Source organism: Salmo trutta, chromosome 22 (assembly GCF_901001165.1).
Source record: "Salmo trutta chromosome 22, fSalTru1.1, whole genome shotgun sequence".
NCBI lineage: Eukaryota > Metazoa > Chordata > Actinopteri > Salmoniformes > Salmonidae > Salmo > Salmo trutta.
Genome location: NC_042978.1, coordinates 13,673,615 through 13,696,639, shown reverse-complemented (window position 1 = coordinate 13,696,639; position 23,025 = coordinate 13,673,615). Strand labels below are relative to the sequence as shown.

The following is a 23,025-nucleotide window of genomic DNA, read 5'->3' as shown; positions in this document are numbered from 1 at the left end:
GTGATATTTGTTACGGTCCTTGGATAGGATTGAAAAGCCACAGCAAAATGCCCAGTGATGGAAATATGTGGTCTTACACAAACTGGCCTAGTTTACATTGCTCTAAGTGTGCTTTAACAAGAACTTTCATTGAAATCTTGACAGTCATTGTTTAAATGGTTAGGAAATGCTGTCTTTACCCTTACAAAAGGTAATGAGAGTAATCTGATTTAGGCTAGACCTAGGTTAAGCGTACCTATTAAGTCACTTAATTTTTAGATTAATTCTTTAACTATTTTTTTCCTTTATTTTAATGTAGTTCTATACATATGTTTTTATTCTAAGCCAATCAAATGTTTTTAAGTAATTGACGTTGTGTAAATTCCAACTAGTGGACAATTTCAAAGCTGCAAAAAAACGTTTGGTGTGGAGGTGACCCTCAAACACTTAACAAATATTTTTTTGTACCTACTCAGTATAGCTTTTTGAGGTAGTTTCGGTTCGATTATTAACAAATACTCAGGGATTTTGGTTTCTATTTGTATTACTTTTTCTTTTACATGTGCTGCATTATGCAGGTTGAATGCTGTGCCATGATAGTGACTGCACATTACTGCTTATCACTTTATTAACCATTTATTCACTTGAATAAAATAATTATTGTCTTTTTGTTTTAGGCCTATTTGATGACTTTATTTCAATCCAAGTCATATCTCTTTAGAGCTGCTGCCTATGCTGTCTGACTAAATAAGTATTTTAGTAGTTCTTCAAAGTAAAAAAGGCTGATTGATAGTTGGTAATCTTAGAGCATGTATTTTCAGGTAGATACCTCATGAAGCAACTGCTCTCTATCGCACTCAAATCTTTTCTCCATTTCAGACCTGACAAATAGAGATGATGACTTGGAATGAAATAATTGTCATCAAATAAGCCTAAAACAAATGTAAACTGTGTGTGTACTACCGTTCAAAAGTTTGGGTCACTTAGAAATGTCCTTGTTTATGAAAGAAAATCACTTTTTTTTGTCCATTTAAAGTAACATCAAATTGATCAGAAATACAGTGTAGACATTGTTAATTTTGTAAATGACTATTGTAGCTGGAAACGGCTGATTTCTTTATGGAATATCTACAGAGGCCCATTATCAGCAACGATCACTCCTGTGTTCAAATGGCACGTTGTGTTAGCTAATCAAAGTTAATCATTTTAAAAGGCTAATCGATCATTAGAAAACCCTTTTGCAATTATGTTAGCACAGCTGAAAACTGTTCTTCTGATTAAAGAAGCAATATGCTGGCCTTCTTTAGACTAGTTGAGTATCTGGAGTATCAGCATTTGTGGGTTCGATTACAGGCTCAAAATGGCCAGACACAACTTTCTTCTGAAACTCGTCAGTCTATTCTTGTTCTGAGAAATGAAGGCTATTCCATGTGAGAAATTGCCAAGAAACTGAAGATCTCGTACAACGCTGTGTACTACTCCCTTCACAGAACAGCTCATACTGGCTCTAACCAGAATAGAGATTGGGAGGCCCCGGTGCACAACTGAGCAAGAGGACAAGTACATTAGTGTCTGGTTTGAGAAACAGACACACCACAAGTCCTCAACTGGCTGCTTCATTAAATGGTACCCGCCAAACACTCGTCTCAACGTCAACAGTGAAGAGGCGACTCCGGGATGCTGGCCTTCTAGGCAGAGTTCCTCTGTCCAGTGTCTGTTCTTTTGCCCATCTTAATCTTTTTATTTTTATGAATCAGCTTTCAGATAAGTAATTGAAAGTTATGGTCTTTGTGCATGCTTCCCCCCCCCCTGTTTTAAAAAAAAAATACATTTGATTGGATATGAGTGCTACTTTCATGATGAATAGTAATGATCAGTTTATTTAATCACTTTAGGCGAGATTAATATGTCATTTTACATAAGAGCTATCCTTTTGTACATTTTTAACATTTTTTGAAAAATAATTTGAATAGATAATTTTAAGAGCTGGGCTAATTTGGAACACCCAAGGCCTTAAAAGGTACATTCGGTAGCCTACCCATTAAGCAGTCTGGACTTTTCACATATTTTATTAAATATTTGTACGTCTTATTAAAACATTTAAGTAAAATTCATAGCTTCACATTAGAGAATGAAATCTTAATCTCATTTTCTTACAGAAATTAGGGCAGTATATGATCGAAATGTCTAAACTTAGATATTGGGCTCAATAGGTACTTACTACAGGAGGTTGGTAGCACCTTAATTGGAGGACAGGCTCGTGGTAATGGCTGGAGCGGAGTAGGTGGAATGGTATCAAATACATGGTTTCCATGTGTTTGCCATTTGCTCCATTCCAGCCATTATTATGCGCCGTCCTCCCATCTGCAGCCTCCACTGACACTTACCCTATTCCCATTGATAATTCAGAGGCGATAGGGGTACCCTCTTCACCAATTAGCTACTTCTAAGGAAGTAGTTCGTTTTTTAATTCCTCTTCTGCTCACAGTAAGCAGCTTAGCCTCCACCACACAGACAATCCATCGATCCATTATCTTTATCTCTGGAATTCTGGGCATCCTCCAAGCTTCCAGGAGGTTCTGCGTTTGGCTAAAACATACGCAGTTACCCTTTTCGATTATTTTCTGAGACCCCTCGCACGGCTTTGCTTCTCTGCTTTGAAGCCGGTGTGGGTATCAGTGGAAAGAGTTAAATTGACAGATTTAAACCAGACCAGCTCATAATGGAGGATAATGATAATGCTGTTTTTTGTGGTCCCAGTATTTTTGCACGCCTTGGCATTTTACAGGCTGGATTTCTGGGGTTGTGGTCAACAATTGAGTCACTGGCTGCTGTTTTGTAGCTATTCCCCTTCTGCATGATTTCAGAGTGTCTTACTATTGATGCCCATCTCTGGCTATGGTCTCTTTACAGCTTTGTTGCTGTTCTGTTTGGGAGCAATTTATAGTGAATGTGGAGAAGAGGCCTACATTTGGTAATGCAGGCTTTTTGCATGTTTACCAAGAGGAAACAATGGCTTTTAAGATGTTTTGATTACAAAACAAACCGATTCCTCCTTTTGGGAGAGGGACTCGTTTTTTGGCCCGTAGGTCAACATTTTGTATTTTTCACATTGAAAAAACCGAACTCTGGCCTGATGACAGCGGTGATAAATGATGGTTATGCGCCTACAGTAATTTACGTCTTTCTTGTCTCGCTCTCTCTTTCTCGGGGTTCACTCAGTAGAGCCACCAGTGCCAAGTTAGGTTACATGATATGTTACACTGGGCTATAATCAGCTGTTTTCTGCTTTTGGTTTTAGCTGATTGTTTTACATCAATATTAGTTATAGATAGCTATATTATATTCCTTTGCTTTCTTCCTTTTGGATGTACTTGGATATGGGCAGATCCACAGTAACAGAATTATGCTGAGACTAGGGCTGTTGCGGTCATGAAAAATTGTCAATCAAATAACTGCCGGTCTCATGGTAATTGACTGACTGTTAATTAGTGTAAACACGTTTAGCATCTTCTGGCTTCCACGCATAGCCTACAAGCCACTGATGCAGACCTTTGTAACATCTACTTTTTAAAAACTCAAATAAATCCATTGAATATAGCCTACACCAGCACAATAAATCCATTATTTATTTTAGACAGGTCTAAAGAAACATGAAGGAATATGTAGTCTATTTCAGAAGAACCGACTAGCATACGGGTCAATGACCTGCCATGAATATTTTGGCGTCTGACTGAAATATTTTCCAAAATCAACAACCCATTTATACCAATGTTATGTAACTATGCCCTTTCTCTTTTGAGTCCTAAATGAGTTGATGGTTGAATGTGAGGGAAAAAAAACTGTCCCTTTCGGTGCTCTAAAGTTCAAACAAGTAATACGGAGCGACTGTCAGACTAATGCAATCTATATAAATTACAGTTTTATGATTTGAGATGTTTTAGTAACAAATGGTTATTCTGGCATGATTTAAGGGTCTATTGCACTATACGTCTGTATGGGTAAGAAAGTTTAGGCAGAAAGTTTATAAATCATTTTGGAAAAATAGCATTTGGTGCGACCGACAGTCACCATTTTTTATCAAATCACATGATGGTACTCATGACAGGATGTGACATCATTAAGATACGCCTTGGTTAAGAATAAAGGTTAGTAAGTCCTCTTGTAAATCTTTACGTTTACATTCCACTCCCTTTCAGGTTTTACCCCAAAAATCTGATCATTAACTAATTAGAATGTAGAAATATCTGAACCTTATTTTATTTCGATACTCAAGATGCATACTTGATGTCAAAGTCAAGTGTTCACATGGGTGCATAAGCAGTTGCCTCTAAAACGTGTTTATGTGAGAAGTCATATGGTGCAACCAAAATGATCATTCGGAATCTGTGCCAAACAACCTTGCTGGAGTCAAAGGAACCATGAAATTGCACCAGGTCACCTCCACAGTGGCAAGCGAGTGTCTTGCTTCTGCAGCAGACCAAGCATCTGCAACACCTGTTTCAGTGCTGTGGAAGTGAATTTCAATGAAAAACACCATCAGGAGAAGACCACCACTGAGGAACAGCAAGATGAAGCTGTGGCCAAGTCAACACTTGCTGAAAGTCTAGGCAGTTTTGTCATTGTCAGCTACGAAGACCGCCCCTTTTGTAGGCCAGGTGCTGAAGGTGATTGGGGAGAAAGTGCAGGTCACTTGTATGCAGCAGCATGAAGTGAGGAATGTTTTTGTCTGGCCTTCTGTACAAGACATTACCTTCCACTGAAGGAGATGTGAAGTCAATGATCAGTGAGCCCGAGCCCTTCAATTCAAGAGCATCTCGGCTGTCCGACACAGACTGGGCTGGTTTCTTGTCACGCTAGTGCAACAACATCAAAAGCACTGTTTTAAGAAGAACTTCAATGAGTTTAACTTTTGCTACAAAGTGATCACTTCTTTGTCTTTTAATGTTTGAATCTCATGAATAGTTTGCACAATTAAACTTTTAATTTCGAATTGTAATCTTGCAATGTTCTGCTCAAACTTAATCACAGATGTTTTAATATTAGAAACTTTGTCTATGCAATGTGGAGATTTTAATGTTAAGACATTGCACAAACATTTGACTATGTATTACAATTGTAATGTAGAATGTTAAATTACTGTATTTCAAAAAGTTGACTTCATTTTACAATGTTAACACTTAACATTGTTTGTTTAAAAAATGAATGATGGGGTTTGGGGTCGTCCAGTGAAAAGTAAAAAACAAGGATATATTAATTTTACTGTTAACTTTAATGTTGAATATTTGAGGCTGTGCACATATTCATATTTTACTCTTTGCTTAAATTAATGACCCGAAAACATTTCTAAAAATGTTTATTCACGATTGTTAAGTCATTTGGTGCAATCACAAACTCATTTTTGATAGTTTTTAGCGACAAACCTTGAATGTGCATGGGTAACACTCAAGGGAACATAAAGTGTTTTGAAATTAAATTGTTTTCCCTTTTCAAGTTTTCACTTTTAAAACTTTGCAATTGACCCACACTGAGTTGTCTGTGTTAGGCCCTGATCTGTCTATGCCATGTAGCTGTGGGCTACACTAGTTCATTTAGCAGACAAGATGTGCTTAGAATTCCGTGTCTTTATTAGTATGAAGAATACAATTGAACATAGCTTAATAAAATAGGATATTTTCTCCAAACAATTTTAAAGGAAGTGCACATATGTGGCTATTCTGTGAGCGGTTAGCAAAGAAACTGGTCCTCCTATATGCTTAATTTATTTATTTATGCAACTTCAGTTGTGATACAAATGTTGGGCTATATGTTTAATACATTCTAAGGCTGCATGATGGGACTCTAATGATGAAAGTCGCAAGCTGCACACACGTCATCAGTCTCTCATTCACAATTTGACAAGCGGTTGATAATATTCTCACCAGGCCGCAAATTTCCTTGCGGCATCCACCTTGTGTGGCCGTAATGCCCCCTAAAAAATAGCCAAAGTAGCCATTGTGCCCTTGGGCTGAATGTAATAGGCTAATTATAATTCCCAGCTGCTGTGCTCCAAAGAACCTCACTCACATGGCTCTCTGATGTGGCCAAGGCTACAAGTGAATGAAGACTGACATATCGGGGACGCAACTGCGCGCGTCCCTCCTTATTGAATTTCGAGGCGCATATTGAAGATGTCCACATTTGGCCTACTTTTCAGTCAGCCAACAAGAAGGCCTAACGAACCACAATAGCACTAGCCTATGCCAATCTACTATTTCCCCATAGTACAAAAGTTGACCTATTCTATTGTTCAACTTGTCCTGCTCTGCAATAATTAAATATTCCAAACATACATAATTAATACAACCACTTGCATCAAAAAAACATTTTAAAAGCAATGAGGCTGATTGTTTAGCCTAAAATGTTGATAAACAGTGTAATCGCAATCTCCGTAGCTTACGTAAGACCTTTTTTTTAAACAGGTCAACATTCACAAGGCTGCAGGGCCAGACGGATTACCAGGACGTGTACTCATAGCCTGCGCTGACCAACTGGCAAGTGTCTTCACTGACATTTTCAACCTGTCCCTGCCCAAGTCTGTAATACAAAAATGTTTTAAGCAGAGCACCATAGTCCCTGTGCTTAAGAACGCCAAGGTAACCTGCCTAAATGACTACCGACCTGTAGCATTCACGTCTGTAGCCATGAAGTGCTTTGAAAGGCTGGTCATGGCTCATATCAACACCATCATCCCAGAAACCTCAGACCCACATCAATTCGCATACCACCCCAACAGATCCACAGATGATGCAATCTCTATTGCACTCCACACTGCCCTTTCCCACCTGGACAAAAGGAACACCTATGTGAGAAGGCTCTTCATTAACTACAGCTGAGCATTCAACACCATAGTGCCTTCAAAGCTCATCACTACGCTCAAAACCCTGGGACTAAGCACCTCCCTCTGCAACTGGATCCTGAATTCCTGACGGGCTGCCCCCAGGTGGTAAGGGTAGGCAACAACACATCTGCCTTGCTGATCCTAAAGAGGCCCATCAGGGGTGTGTGCTTAGTCGTCTCCTGTACTCCCTGTTCACCCATGACTACGTGGCCAAGCACGACTCCAACACCATCATTAAGTTTGTCGACGACACAGCGGTTGTAGGCCTGATCACCAACAATGAGAGAGCCTATAGGGAGGTCAGTTACCTGGCAATGTGGTGCCAGGACAACAACTTCTCCCTTAACGTGATCAAGACAAAGGCGATGATCGTGGACTACAGGAAAAGGAGGGCCGAACATGCCACCATTCTCAAAGGGGCTCTTGGGGAGCAGGTTGTGCACTTCAAGCTCCTTGGTGTCCACATCACCAAGACAGTCATGACGCGTGCACGACAATGCCTATTCCCCCTCAGAAGAATGAGATTTGGCATGGGTCCTCAGATCATCAAAAAGTTCTACAGCTGCACCATCGAGCGCATCCTGACTGGTTGCATCACGGCCTGGTATGGCAACTGCTGGGCCTTGGACCGCAAGGCGCTACAGAGGGTAGTGTGTATGGCCCAGTACATCACTGGGGCCAAGCTTCCTGCCTTCCAGGACATCTATACCAGGCTGTGTCAGAGGAAGGCCCTAAAGATTTGCCAAAGACTCCAGCCACCCTAGTCATAGACTGTTCTCTCTTCTACCGCACGGGAAGCGGTACCTGAGCGCAAAGTCTAGGTCCAAAAGGCTTCTTAACAGCTTCTACCCCCAAGCCATAAGACTGCTGAACAGCTAATCAAATGGCTACCCCGACTATTTTAATTTTTACGCTGCTGCTATTCCCTGTTTATGCATAGTCACGTCAATATTTGGGCCAAATCAAGTCCGGACCGGACCAAAGAATGTAGTCTGTGGACATTGAAATCAATGCCAGGGCCGAGTGAACAAATGTAAACTGCTTTTCGACATCCGGTGTAGGTCAGTTCTCAGTGGATGAGGATGCTGATTACAGTAAATGGAAAGCGGGTATGTGGATGGCTTGTGACGATATCAGGATATTTTTTTCCCATGCCAAAAAAAACACAACACGAAGCAGACTACTCATTGGGCCTATAAAAACCTGCTGTATGTAAAATGTGTGCTATAGCTTGGATAATGTTTGTTTTCCTAAAGAAGTTAAATCCACTTTGTGTTATTTATTTCCTCACAATGATGCTAACCAGTATCGCAATACTAGAAGGTGGTAGGTGTCAGTTATGGTTGGGTGACGTCAACCTTTGTCCTTATGTACTCCTAAAACATTGTGCTATACGATGGTATCGCCCCCCCCCCCCCCCCCCCCCCATTGGCAAATCCAAAAAATACATAAAAATAAAAACTCAGCTAAAACCACAGTCCGGCTAAATCACATGCTACAACTGGACGAATCATGATGAAAGACAAGGTAGTTGAAAGCCTGGGCAGAGGCAGGCAAATATTGTGAGGCAGGCAAATAAGTGCAGGCAAATATTTTCTAATATTCCTTTCTGGTGGAGCTTCAGCATGGAACAGTTGTCTGTCTCGCGCACATGATGGAGCAAAGTGACAGTGAACTGATGTGGAACAGCCCGTCTTACCACATTAGTGAGTTAAGGTATAAATCATGGGCTGGATAGAAGCAAACGTCTACTGTCTTCAGAACTAGAGAATTACCTTATTTGCCTCATCCTCTCTTATTAGGCCAATGTTTGTTCTATCTCTAATAAAGCTGTGACTTGAGAATAGCCAATTCCTAGGCCTATAGACTCCCAATTTCATTCTTGTCAGTTCGATTCATTCATTGTTTGATCGGGAGAAAGCCGTGCATGCATATAAGGATATAGGCCTAAGCCTAGCCCAAAGTCATATTCATATCGAATGGAGACAGAAGGGAATATAGCCTACTTTTTTTTTTTAACAGCTAGGCACAATATGGTTAAGGAGTGTCTGTTTTTATAAAATAAATCCTAGCCTTTGGCTGAAAGCCCATGCTATGATCTGACGTTAGTGTTAAATAATATTTTCTGGACATTTTGCGCTGTTTTTGTGGAATTCTCCATTTAGCAAACCAAATGCAAAGCTGGAGCTCTGAGCTGGATATACTGTAAGTGTTGATATGACACCAGAAAAAAGTGACTTGTCAGTTAGAGCATGTCCGTGTCTCACAGCCTAAATATCGAAAGCTGTTTAGTGCGATTTCTGATTTGTATTTCTTGCTTGAGATTTAGGGCCTTTCCCATCAGCGGTGAACTGCATTGTTGTATTCGGCGCATGTGACGAATACCATTTTGATCTGATGACATTTTGTGTTGATAATAGACCGTAGAATTCTCATCGCCTTGTTCTATTCCAAATGGTTCTGTCCTCTCACCGTTTCATTTGGTGGTGGCGTGGGCACCTGCTCAGTGCGCACACTTCTGGCGCTTAGCTCTCGGAGGTGTAGGTTCAGGTTGAGGCTCAGAATTATAAGAATACTCATCAGAGATTGTCATGATGAATTTCTTTCCCAACATCTGAGTCGTTTTCATTCAGATGTTTTAGCAACGCTAACGAGTGCATCGGTTAGTCTTGGTCTTCTTGCCATTGTAAGTGACGCACGCTCTTGCTGTGTACTCTAAGTAGGCCAGAGAAGACTTATAGAGTACATAACATTTAAAGTATTAGAATAGATCAATACATTCACAATTATGTATTGTTCGCTTCCCTTCGCATCAACTCATCCATTATTCCGCCTACTTCATTTATTTATTGTTTATAAAAAATTAATTTCTGTATAGATTAGGCTAACTTTCAAAGCAGTTATCGGGGGGATTTTCAAATAGGCACAGCATCTTCAACTATCGGGAGAGGCGCAAGCCCTACTGTCGAGAGGAGAGGGGGACAACGGGGATAACCATATAAAAAATGACTCCTCCTAAAACTGTCTAACACCAGTTCTCTTTGATATTAAGATTCTTACGACATTGTGTATTATAGACGTATTTAGGAAAGGTAATAGATGGAGGGGGGCGTGACTTTAAAAAAATGGCAGAGATGTTTTTAATTCATGAGCAGTCCAAATGACTGCTTTAGTGGTTCTATTGTGTGTTTTATAGTAACATGTCATTTAACTGTAAAAATGTATTAGCCTACATGTTTTAATGTGGCATAAACACAACCAGTCATGTTTCCATCTGATGGTAAAACAAATCACTTCAAAAAGTGGTTACTTTCGCAAAATAGCATCGGATGTACTGAAACAGCGCGTTTCTTTCTTACAATATGTAGCCCTATGTATCTGATGCGGTCTGGCAAAAAAAACTTTTTTTTTATATTAAAATATTTTAATTGGACTGGTAAGGATGTATGGTAGGGCGAGCCAGGATCAATGTTCCCTCCTTTTTTATCGGCACTGAGCAAATATCAGGTCTACTGAGCACAAACTTGAAAGTTATGAAAATGCTGTGCAACTTCCAGCGTGCATTTACTGTGAACACTGAGGCTGTATCCGGTTTAAGTGGCCAAGTAGGCTAATGTGGCTATTTGATCGTAATGTAGGCCTATCGGATTGGCTGCCATCAAAAACAATGGAGAAAATTCATCCCATAACATTTTAACATGGAAATAGTACAGCTATCATTCAGCCTACAGTAGCAACTGCAGCCAATGTGTGGTGTTCAATGTAGGCCTACATTCCATGAGACTTTTGGGGAAAAAATAAAATAATAATTGCTGTGGTGTTTGATGCAAGAAACCACTTTACAAAATAAAATGCATTATTATTCCCATACCATTATTACACGGAATAAGACACATTTTGCTACCCTCTGCCATTAGGCATGTTGCCTGACTGTGCCATTCTCTGTTGTACACTCTTTACTGCATGGTGCCAGTCAAGTTCAAATAGGCAAAACTATGGTCTGTCACATCATAATGTCTTCACCGTAGACGATGGCTGTCAACCATCCGTTGATTTACGATTCGATCGTAATATCGCACAACCCTAGTGTCAGTAAAGGCGGAGAGAGATGACAGTAACTGGATAGGTAGTGAGAAGGAGGGGTTGTCCAGACCTTTAGTCTTGCTTTGACCACCAGATAGTGGAAAGAGACAGTTATAAGCTAAACATAACAGTATGCTAGTGGAAGGGAGGACAGGACTGTAGCAGGTGACCCAGCTGCGGTTTGTGACTGACTACTATGAGTACCCATTGTTGCCAATTCAATTACACTAATTCTGTTACTGATTTTCTTTGCTAATTCCGTTACCAATTTCCTAACAGAATTACGAGTTTTAGTCACTTAATAATTCATATACTTGATATCAGTAAAAGCACTAGCTAATTGGTAGGTCTACCTTTTTTTTAATTGTTACTTCAGTGAACGTTATCCTCCCTCATGAGGGAGAGCAGTTAGAAAATATCTTTAAGATATGTGGGTTTTTGGGCAATGTTTCTTAAACTTACAGAAGGCAAATCATTTCTCCAAAGCTAAATATTCATTTGATATTAGTTGGCAGGAGTCTTTACTTCACATTGCGTTTTTATATTACCTACATACTTTTTCTGGTAGATGTTGTCTCTGTTTGACTTGAAATCAAAGGTTTTGCTTGTTCCAAATCTTTAGGGTTGAAAAATGTATATGCCTTCATTTCTCAAATGTAGACTGTTAGCTTTAATTTGACATGCTCCTATGTACTTCACATGTTGGTGCTCATGGGTCATTCTACAACAAATGCCCATATGTAAATCTGGGGTCTCAAGTTGGCCTTGAGCCAAAAGCTATTGGCATCAGCTTAACGGAGCATCCCAGTCTCATCTGGTCAAAGAGCGGAGGAACCGTGGCATTTACTAGTATAGCAAAGCTCCATGCCAGTCTCTCCACAGTCTGCCACTGTCAGCTTGTTGGAGGAGGCTGTGAAAGGGACTCTCTTCAATTAGATTTACAGCTCCATGAACTAAAAGCTTTAAAATGTCTGCCTGTTAACTTCCTATCAATTTAGCATTGTCTTAAAACCATTCCTGTACATTTTGTTAGGCGACATTGTGTTTTTATGTTGATCGTGTTACTCATCATCATATTACTTTTTGAGTTTCTTTGGCTGTCTTGCAGTCGACCATAAAGTGCTGCCCAATGCTTGAGATGGTTAGTGTCACTTCCCTCAGGAAATCACTGTCTTTTTTTGAGTTTCCAGCCTGAACAGCTTCTCCACTGTTTCTGCTTATTGAATTTGTAGGGTCCATAATGTAGTACTACTGGCGCTCTGCCAATGTGGAAATGGAATCATCCATGAATGGGAAGACGAAGTGTTTGACAGAGTGGGTGTCTGCTATTCTCCTGCTGGCTTTCGCAGATTCTGCCATTACTCTCCTGAAGTTGCTGGTAATGAGCTACATGGAGTCGGTAACCTTTCTCATGTGGAATGCCAATTTCTTACCATTTCTCCCGATCTGCGTGCCAGTTATGGTTTTCATATGCAAATTTCAGTCCAAGTCAAGCACTTACAAGAAGTAATCAGGTAGGCCTATTTTATGACGTTTCCATTGGATCAGAGCATGACATTGTCCCCCCCGTCCCCAGTGCGTACCTGCTTCTTGCACTTCGCGGAGCGGTTGTCAAGGAAATGAGTTTGTGTTTATACAGGATGTACCGCCTCCATCCACCTACCATCAACAAATCATGTCAATGCAGAGACATACAGAGCCCTCCGCATTGTTACAAACTTTGGGAATAGCATGGCGATACGGTATGGAGCTCATTTTGCGTCACACCCCCTCTGACCACATTTTCGGATCAAGTATAAATTGGCTTTAGGTCTATGCCGCCACAATGGATTAGTTCACTGAGATGGGCGCATATCTAGTGTGTGTGTGTGTGTTGGTTGAGCAGTAACATATACAATCTCGGTCGACCAACAGCTTAATGACCAAACAATCACCCAGTCGACTAATTGGGGTCAGCCCTAATTTGGAGGCAGATGCTGAGGTGACAAGTTCATTTGACCTTTCCTGCTAACAGTAAAGTTTCTGTGGTGGTGCTATTTTTAGAATAGGCCTTTCACATGACGGCTACTGTAGTGATGTTGAAACATGAGTCGTTATTATCATCCCATTAACTTCTCACATTTAGGCCATGCATGGGTGTCTGATCTGTGTCCAATGAACCCAAATTCTCACTAGTGGAAAATCTGGAAATTCCATTGGGGAAATCAAATGTAGGCCAAGTTTATGGTCAGGGAGATTTTAGGCTAGGTTCTAGATGCAGAAAACCAGAACATTAGTGTCAGATGGACAGTGGCACAAAACTGAAACTGAAACTTGAATATCAGTCAACAGTTTGGTTGTACTGGCCCCTACCCCTTGGTATAGCCTATATTTCGTCAGCATCTAATGACATAACCTTCAAGTAAAAATCTATATTTATTTTAACAAAGAACCTTAAATGCATTGCATGTTCATCTATTATCAAAATTTAAAGAAACCAATAAATACATTTTACTCAGTTGTATTTTTCTAATTATGTTATTCAAACTTTTGAATATTGTCCCATACAATAATCTTAGCTCTGAATTTTGTTATTGTATTGATATTACTCAACCATTAAGTGGAGGGAAGGATTTAGAATTCCCTTGATGGTAGTGTAAATTGCTTGAATCAAATAGTTGAAGGATCCTTCAAAGGATCTTTTAAAAAAAATAATTCAGAACCATGTTTTCAACTGCCTGCCTATGTGCTGTGATGCAAGTCACATGTTCACTCTTCAACAGCTTAGTCAAAGACAGACGTTTGGAGTTTATACACACTCAAAATGCTCAATCCAAGCTTTCCCTGTGGGCTGTGAGTCTTTTGTTTAAAACCAACCCATTTGTTAGCATTTTGAAACACAGGCATAATGCCGTTGTGGCAAACTGTTTAGACCTTTTGCGAGGCTGCAATGGGAAACTTCCACAATCTGGAATAGCTCAATGTCTTTCATTTAGCCTAAATTAAACTATTCTTAATTGATGACTTTATCCCACACAGGGTCGTTTGGCACTTAACATAGATGTGGCTAACCGTTTGCACCACAGCTCTTGTTGCTTTGTCAGCTTCAGTTTTTTTTCACCATATGAGCTTCAATGTAAAACTGTCTCTGAACACAATTTTCTTCCTGTGCTCCCCAGGTGCTGGGTGGTGAGAGAACAGAAGGCAGTGCGGACGGCATGCTGAGGCGACTACACCTGCCCCAGAATGAGTGTCAATGATGGTGAAGGTGGAGCAGCTAGCAAAGATGGACGGGCCTACATCCTGCAGGTTTACCCACGGCTCTCAGCGGACTGCCCACCTTGCTGTTCCCTCAAGGTGCCCAAGGAGGCCACGGCTGCCTCAGTCATCCAGGACGCAGCCTCGGCCCTGGGTGTGGACCCACAGCGCCTCTACGTGCTGGCCGAGGTGAAGGAGTGCGGCGGGGAGGAGTGGGTGCTGGAGTCGGGGGACCTCCCCGTCCAGAGGGTCCTGCTGTGGCCTCGCAAGGCCCAGGAGCAGCACCCCCAGAGCGAGGGCTTCTACTTCGTCCTCCAGGAGAGGAACCGCGACGGCACCATCCACTACGTCCACCTTCCCGCCCTCTGCAAGGAGCAGGAGGCACAGAGGTTGGCGGCCAGAGGCTTCCTCCCCCCACGCCAGGAGGACTTTAATGACCTGTGTAACCTCCCGGTGCTCAATGAGAGCAGCATCCTGGATAACCTGCGCAACCGCTTCCACAAGAAAAAGATCTACACCTACGCCGGATCTATCCTCATTGCCATCAACCCCTTCAAGTTCCTACCCATCTACAACCCCAAGTACGTCAAGATGTACGAGAACCACCAGCTGGGGAAACTGGAGCCGCACATCTTTGCCATCGCGGACGTGGCCTACTACGCCATGCTAAGAAAGAGGGTAAACCAGTGCATCGTTATCTCTGGGGAGAGCGGCTCAGGGAAGACGCAGAGCACCAACTTCCTCATCCACTGTCTGACGGCCCTCAGCCAGAAGGGCTACGCCAGTGGAGTGGAGAGGACCATCCTGGGTGCTGGGCCTGTGCTGGAGGTAAGACTTTTTGTACGCATGTGCAATAGGGCTGGGAATTGCCAGGGACCTCACGATACGATGATATTGTGATACTTAGGTGCCACATATGTACTACAATTCTCACCATTCTATATGTATTGCGATTCGATACAGATTTTTTTATTTGATGTTCCAAACATTTTGCTCACTAAAGGCTATGTCTGCTGCAGAGCGACAAGATAGCATTAGAACATTTTGTTTTGATACATCATGGAAATAAAAGGGCTGAAAACATGTTGGCTCACTATTTAAAAAGATGGCGAAAGGCTATAGGATGAAAATACCGGAGTTTTGTCGCAGGTAGAGCCGACTAGCGCTAGCTAACACTACCTAGCAAGTAAACAAATATTGTGATATAATATCGTCCCCCAAAAATATTGTGATCGGTAACAGTATCTTATTTTTTTTATCCAATCACTAATGTGCAATGAAGTTGGAGCTCATGCCTAGTATCACACCTCGTCTAGCAGGATGTCTGTGTGGTTGCAATGGGGCTAAGGATGTGTGTTTCTGACTCACTTTGTCTGTCCGGCTCAGTTGGTAGAGCATGGTGTTTGCAACGCCAGTATGGTGTGTGCAACGCCAGGGTTGTGGGTTCGATTCCCACGGGGGGCCAGTACAAAAAAACCAAATGTATGAAATGTATGCATTCACTACTGTAAGTCGCTCTGGATAAGAGCGTCTGCTAAATGACTAAAACATTTTTTTTTTTTTTTTTTTAAATGTAAAAATGTGTATGTGAACACTCATTCCCCATTATTTGTCCAGTCTCAGTCAAGGTTAGCAGGGAATTAAACCCAATGTGAAATGTTTTTAGCTGAGATCTCATTCCCAAGGCAGATGATTCCTCTTCACAGGTGACTAATCTTGTCATGATGCATGGAAGATGCATGAGCCTGCACTCTGTCCACATGCATATTATTGAAGAGCATCAAACCTAGTCCTTCCAGAGAAGAGGACTTTTGAGATGCACCCTTTGTCAAATGTGTTTTCCTTGAGCCAGGAGTTGGAGATCTGTTAGTCGTCCGTCATGTGACCTGAAAGAGGATCTGAGGCTGGTGTAGATGTGTGCAAAAGGAAGAAATGAAAGAAGATGTGGAGATATTATCCCAAGCATCAGTTTAACCCTTTACAAAATGTTTCTAAATATTCTCAAACAACTCCAAATGTTCTATGTCCTGAAGAAAGATTTACTTAAATTATATGATGTTTACGCATTCAACTTTGGCTTTCTGGAAGATGACAAGCTGCTATATCTGAATGTTTTTGCTCAGTGATCCTGCTTTGTGATATACCCCCTCTGTTGCATATCAATGAGTCATGTCATGTGAGAATAGAGCGACGATCAGGCCCTTGACCAGGAGTCATTGTCAGTTATGTTGAACAGACCCCCTAAAGGAAAGCTCATGGAAATACTTTCTAGACACCAGCTTTAGAATATCTCTGATTAACTTAGAGCTCCCATGTGGTTCATTATAATGTTCCATCTTGTGGTCTAGAGCAAAATCAAATTGTACATTCTAATTGGATCACTCACGTTATTGCAGAACAATGGCTACCATTCATTACCTATAATTGGAAAAATTTGAATCAATCAAGTTTAGGCCTACTATAATACAAGTTGCAAGTTGCAATACAAGTTGCAACAAGGGAACAACAATCCGCATTGAGCAAATTGTGTGTGCCTGTGAATCATCAGTGTTTTGGATCAGGTGACTGAGTTGTTTACTTTTTTTACATCACAAGTAGGATTGTAGTTATGATCTTAACACTGCGGGATGTAGCCTATTTGACCTGTGGCCTGACAGGCTGACTACACCGCTCGTGTCGTGTGCGTTTAGAGATCTATATTATTAAATTTAGAGATCTATATTATTCGATCATTGCACCCACACTGCTCGCGTGCGCCAACGGGCATCTGCGTTGCCAAGGGCTAAAATAGAAGTCAGTTCTATTTGTGACGTAGATCACGCTGCAAGTCCTGCCTCTTCCATCTCCTCATTGGTTTATAGAAGCAGGTACCCACGTGCCATCTCCTCATTGGTTATACCCACGTGGGTGATTGAAAGATGAACTGTGTCGGTTGTCGTGATAATTCTATGAAAGTTTAGATGCCAATCACCATATAAGTTCAATTAAGAAAAAGCCCGGGAGGAGAGATGACTAGAAACGATTCGGTTGACAGTTTTTTATGTGTGGATTAATTGTCGGAGTAGAGGACCTTGTGCATTTCAGGTAAAATAACAACTCAATGTTTTATATCTCAGGACAAATTAGTTAGCAACAGCAAGCTAGCTTAATAGGACAAATTAGCTAGCAGGTGCAAGCTAGCTAGCTAAATTGCCATTCATGTTTAATGCTTTTCGACCTGTCCCCAAATTAATGTAATTGGTTCAGAGTTTTTGATATTTTAACCTGCGTGTCATGATCGCGTTTGGTGTAGGGGGACAAAATACATTTACACACGATGGCGCACGAGCGCAGCCGGTTTGGGTTCCGTGTGAGTCATGTGTTGTCAGTGAACTCTGGGCCCCTGGTCATGTGACGTTATGAAGCACTTCCTGTTAGAGATGGTAATCGGGCTGAGTCAGTCAGTGATCACAGGAGGACAGGCATGCTCTTCTCTGGGCCCCAGGCACCATGTCACCTCTGAGTCCACCTGGACATCCCAACACACATTTCTATTTAACTAGGCAAGTCAGTTAAGAACAAATTCTTATTTCCAATGACGGCCTACCCCGGCCAAACCCTAACCGAGACGACACTGGGCCAATTGTGCGCCGCCCTATGGGACTCCCAATCACGTCCGGTTGTGATTCGGCCTGGAATCAAACCAGGGTCTGTAGTGACGCCTCTAGCACTGAGATGCAGTGCTTTAGACTTCTGCGCCCCACATACCAGCTAGCAGAACTCCAAGCCCTGCGTTTAACACACGCTCAGATCAACGGTCCTGTGTGGCTCAGTTGGTATAGGGTTCTGGGTTAGATTAGAGACACACAACTCAGCAGAATTGCCAAATGTCTAACCCAGATATCACACACACTGGTCATTGATTGTAAATGAGTGTGGAGCGAGGGCTGCTTTGGTGTTTGTAACTAATGGGCCCCAGTTCTAATATGGTAGCAAATCCCTCTCACATCTGTTTTTATTCCTCAGTAATGTGGCTAAAAATAGGTCATAAACTGTCAAAGGCCTCAGGAGGAATGCAGTTTATTGGAAGTAAATGCAGCATTGTAACTTATCGGTATTAAATTCTCAGACCCCCTTGAATTCGAACAGTGTTCATTCTGGTTTCACACTAGAATGGCAGTATTTCTGTGTAAATGTCAACTGGTCTGGTCAATTTACTGCACTGCAGAGTGGGCAGAATAGAATACAGTATCTGGCATACTATCTGTCAAACTTTCAGCTCTCTGCAATGCCTCATCATGATCCTTTTACAGGAGAGACTAGTCACTGCGCAATGTTCTAAGGCAGCAGCAAGATGAATAGATGGTCCCAAGGCTTTGGTTGGAGAGAACTGGAGATTTTCCCCTCAATCAGCAGTCCTTGTTACTTTGGCAGGCTGGATGAGGCTGGTTCTGTCTCTCTGCTCCAGACTGCCCTGCGGCTTCCCCAGGCCTGTGGTCTGACGGGCAGACTTAGACTGGCCTGTGAAACAACCAAGACCCAATTCCTGCAGGACTGAGCCAGGACCAGATGCTCTATCCTGGCTCCTCCGTAACAGCCTTACCAGCCCTTCGGTAAAGCACACAGACCTGCGCGCGCACACACACACACCCACACACGTTTCCTCTTGCTCTTGCAGAAGGCTCTGCAAGGTTTTTTAGAAGGCATAGCAAACGTTCTGCAACAAGCCCACATGATGGCTGACATGAAATTGCATTTTACAGAGGATGTAATATCTTAGAAGTTATATTCTTATTCCTGTTTTTCAGACAAGTTTTGCCGTTTCCTCTTCCAACGAGTCCAATTCCAACTAATGACTTAAATATGAGGTTGCTTTCAATCTTTACATTTTGGCATTTGGTTGCATTGGCTCTTTTGTTCTTGGAGGCAGTCCAAGTTAGAATGGGTAAAAAGTGAACTGTGTTTTCTCTCTGTCTGGGCTATGAGGAATCTCTTCAGCTTTGGTTGCATTTTGATGAGGTGAGATCATTGGCGTGTAGCGTGACTCTTTAAACTACAGTGTGCCTTGTGGACTACCTTAGCGTTCAGACAGCATTCAACATTTACCTCTTGAACACAACTCAATCATTTACCGCTATCCCGTTGCCCAGTCACTTTATCCCTACCTATATGTACATAACTACCTCGTCCCCCAGCACATCGACTCCGTACTGGTACCCTGTGTGTGTATATAGCCAATTTATCATTACACATTGTTTATTTATTCCTTTTCTTTTTTTTATTCTGCCGTTTTCTCTTTTTCTGCATTGTTGGGAAGGTCCTGTAAGCATTTCACTGTTAGTCTACACCTGTTAGGTATGAAGCATGTGACAAATAAAATTGGATTTGCTCGACTACGCAACAGCCTCTGAGTTAATCTGAACTTCAAAAAAAAATGTGGATTTGTCACATTAGCCGAATACAACTTTAGACTTTACCGTGAAACAATGCTCCCTCTAATTTTCTCTGGCACTGAGCAGATTTCAGGTCTGCTGAGCGCAAACTTGAACGTTGTGAAAATTCTGGGCAACTTCCAGTGCGTGTTTTCTGTGAACACTGAGGCTCTACCCTTTTTAAGTTATTTTTAAGTGGACATGTAGGCTAATGTGGCTATTTGATCGTAATGTAGGCCTACCAGATTGGCTGCCATCAAACAATGGAGAAAATGCATCCCATAACATTTTAACATGGAAATAGCTGTTCTATCATTCAGCCTACAGTAGCAGCCAATGTGTGGTGTTCAATGTAGGACTACATTCCATGAGACTTTTGAAAAAAAAAACATGCAGGGCTTGACATAAACCTGTTTATCTACTTGTCCTTCAGACAAGGAGGTGAATGAAAAGGTTGTGTTGCGTGATGCAAGAAACCACATTACAATTTAAAAAAATCATTATTATTCCCATAACATTATTACAGAGAATCAGACAAATTATGCTACCCTCTGCCTACTGGCTACTTAGCTTATTCAAAGATGTCTAGAAAAGTACATGTTTTGTGCTCTTGTAGGAAGCAATCCTCCCCTATTGCTGACAAAATAACTGGGCTAATAACTCACTATCTAGCAAAGGATATGAACTATGTGCACATGTGGCTACATGCAGCTCTTGCTTTGATCTCAAACAAGCCCATCTAGTCATGACTGCTCATGCTTTAAACAGAGTCCAGTTCAAAGTAAATGGCACATCCATACAGTGAGGGGCATTCCTCCTCCTCCAAACACGGCGAGTTGAGTTGATGCCAAAGAGCTCCATTTTGGTCTCATCCGACCACAACACTTTCACCCAGTTGTCCTCTGAATCATTCAGATGTTCATTGGCAAACTTCAGACGGGCATGTATATGTGCTTTCTTGAGCAGGGGGACCTTGCGGGCCCTGCAGGATTTCAGTCCTTCACGGCGTAGTGTGTTACCAATTGTTTTCTTGGTGACTATGGTCCCAGCTGCCTTGATCTAATCTCAGCTCGTAACCTGTATAAAAGACACCTGGGAGCCAGAAATCTTTCTGATTGAGAGGGGGTCAAATACTTATTTCCCTCATTAAAATGCAAATCGATGTAGAACATTTTTGACATGTGTTTTTCTGGATTTTTTTGTTATTCTGTCTCACTGTTCAAATAAACCTACCATTTAAAATGATAGACTGATCATTTCTTTGTCAGTGGGCTAACATACAAAATCAGCAGGAGACCAAATAATTTTCCCCCTCACTATATATGGCAATGGTCTATTTGCATGTAATCCTACTGTAGCTCTGGCTGTTTTTGCCGCACCGGTCTGTATAGAGTAGTGTGTCAATGCAGTAGAATCCTACTCCGATGCATTCTGCCGACAACAAAATCTCTTGCAGTTTGTTTTGGTATGTTGCATTGAAACTGGCTAATATTACATTGATTCGATCACAATTGCCACAGTAAAGGGAAACGTGTTTTTATTTTTTAGCAATTAGGTTTGTGCAGTGAGCTATAGGCCAAATACATTATTTTTTTTCATGATATATTTCAAAATGTAAGGTAGGCTATATGATCACACCTGTAATAGATCTGTTGTATTACTTGTGAAGCACAGCTGAGGTAGCATACATTTGAAATAATTAGCTTTTTATTTTACTGGGCTGATTGTTCCTGCATCTGATGGTCAGTCTCAGCTGAGGGAGAGGGCAGCAGTGGTCTGCCTCTCAACATCCCTTAGCTTTCCTCCACTGACTCTGACCAACAAGGGACACGGCCTTCCAGCTGATGGCCAAACTCAAGTTGCACCGCATTATTTCTGCCTCGTACACAAATTCATGTTATTCCTATGAACAGAGAAAGTGAAATATTCCTTGCTATTAAGAAAGACCCAAGCCGCTAACAACAGCAACAACGCAAGCCTATAGATGTACTTTCCTATTCATTTGGTACTGTTGCAGTGCATGTTGTAGCACTAAGTGGAAATGGGAAGAACACACATTTTATGGCTTATAAAAGTGTTGAATACAAAGTGAACTCAGTCATGAATCAGCAGCTCTTTGCTGTATTCGTTGACAGTCTGTCTAGTCATGATTTTGAAATCTCACACTATCAACTTTGCTGTAGCTTTCTTTTATGCCGGCTATGTTACTGCAGACACGGTTTGCCTACCTGGCGCAGGGCAGTTGAATCGGGTGCACCTACTGCCAACAGCCTGAGACAAAGGTTTTTAGCCCATAGATTTAGATTATTTTTTTTGTCACTCATATCATATGTATACACTAAACATGGCAACATTTTTATAGAAAATTAGCTGCAAAATTCTCTCCAACAAGAAGGGTGAGAATAGTTTGTCATGAACAGTGCTTGTGCCCATAGAAATATAGACGTGTGGGGGTGGATGTTCCCTAATGCTGGAATGGGGGCTTAGAGTGAAAAGGTTTGGGGACCCCTGTACTGGAGTACGAGGTAGTTGGGTGATTTGAGCTAATATCTACATTTTGGTTTGGTTAGGTGATTGATTTGAAGTAATATGTACATGTAGGTGAAAAGCAAAAAGTCCGGGTAGCTGTTTCATGAACTGTTCAGCAATCTTATGGCTTTGGGGTAGACGCTGTTCAGGGGCCTTTTGGTCCTAAACTTGGCACTCCGGTACCTCTTTCCGTGCGGCAACAGAACAGACTGACTTTGGTGGCTGGCTTCTTTGACAATTTTTAGGGCCTTCCTCTGACAGGTCCTGGATGATAGGTAGTGCGTACTGGGCTGTACTCACTACCCTCTGTAGGGCCTTGCAGTCTCCTGCATCAGATTGTCCAATGTACACAAACTGAAAGCCTGCTCTAAAACTTGATTTGTTCACACGACTGGTTATACAGGTACCACTGTGTTTCACCTGTGTGTTGTCATGTGCTTTGAAGAGCTATTTTAGACTGTTCCCTCTTACAAAGAGAGCCTGATACAGGAAGATGTCGCTGCTCCTTTTTCTTTTATTCAGGTGTCGTATTCTCACTTCAGGGCTAAGACTTGAACATAAACAATTGCAGTAGAACGTTTAAACTCTGAGGTATTTTTGGCTTGCATACTTTTGACACTGAGAAGTAGATTGAAGGTTTGTTTTACTGCGAATAACCACTGGGTGATTATCAGTACACACCATCTCTAGATCTGCAAGTCAAGTCTAAACAGTATACTGCGTGCTGACAGTGTTCTCACGGCACTCCAGTATTATTAGCTTAGACTTTCAGATCAACTCAGTTAATCTTGTAATATAACATGCAAGAGCACACTTATTGTTGGGTTTTTTGTCGAGTGCAGCAAAGGTTCCTATCCCTCCGCAGGAGAGTTTGTAGTCCTGCAGGTTTTGCTCTGGGCTGGTCAC

At 41.7% G+C, this 23,025-nt stretch overlaps 1 protein-coding gene across 5 annotated transcripts in view; it reads left to right on the top strand.

Annotated features, from left to right (window-relative positions):
* The window catches only part of LOC115158136 (unconventional myosin-IXb), a 105,035-nt gene that overhangs the window by 29,018 nt on the left and 52,992 nt on the right, over positions 1-23,025 (top strand). For all 5 annotated transcript variants that reach the window (XM_029706715.1, XM_029706716.1, XM_029706717.1 and 2 more), the window contains exon 2: positions 14,101-15,007. In XM_029706715.1, coding sequence (XP_029562575.1) covers positions 14,168-15,007 — 840 coding nt within the window. In that variant the 5' untranslated portion in view covers positions 14,101-14,167. The remainder of the gene's footprint in view (positions 1-14,100; positions 15,008-23,025) is intronic.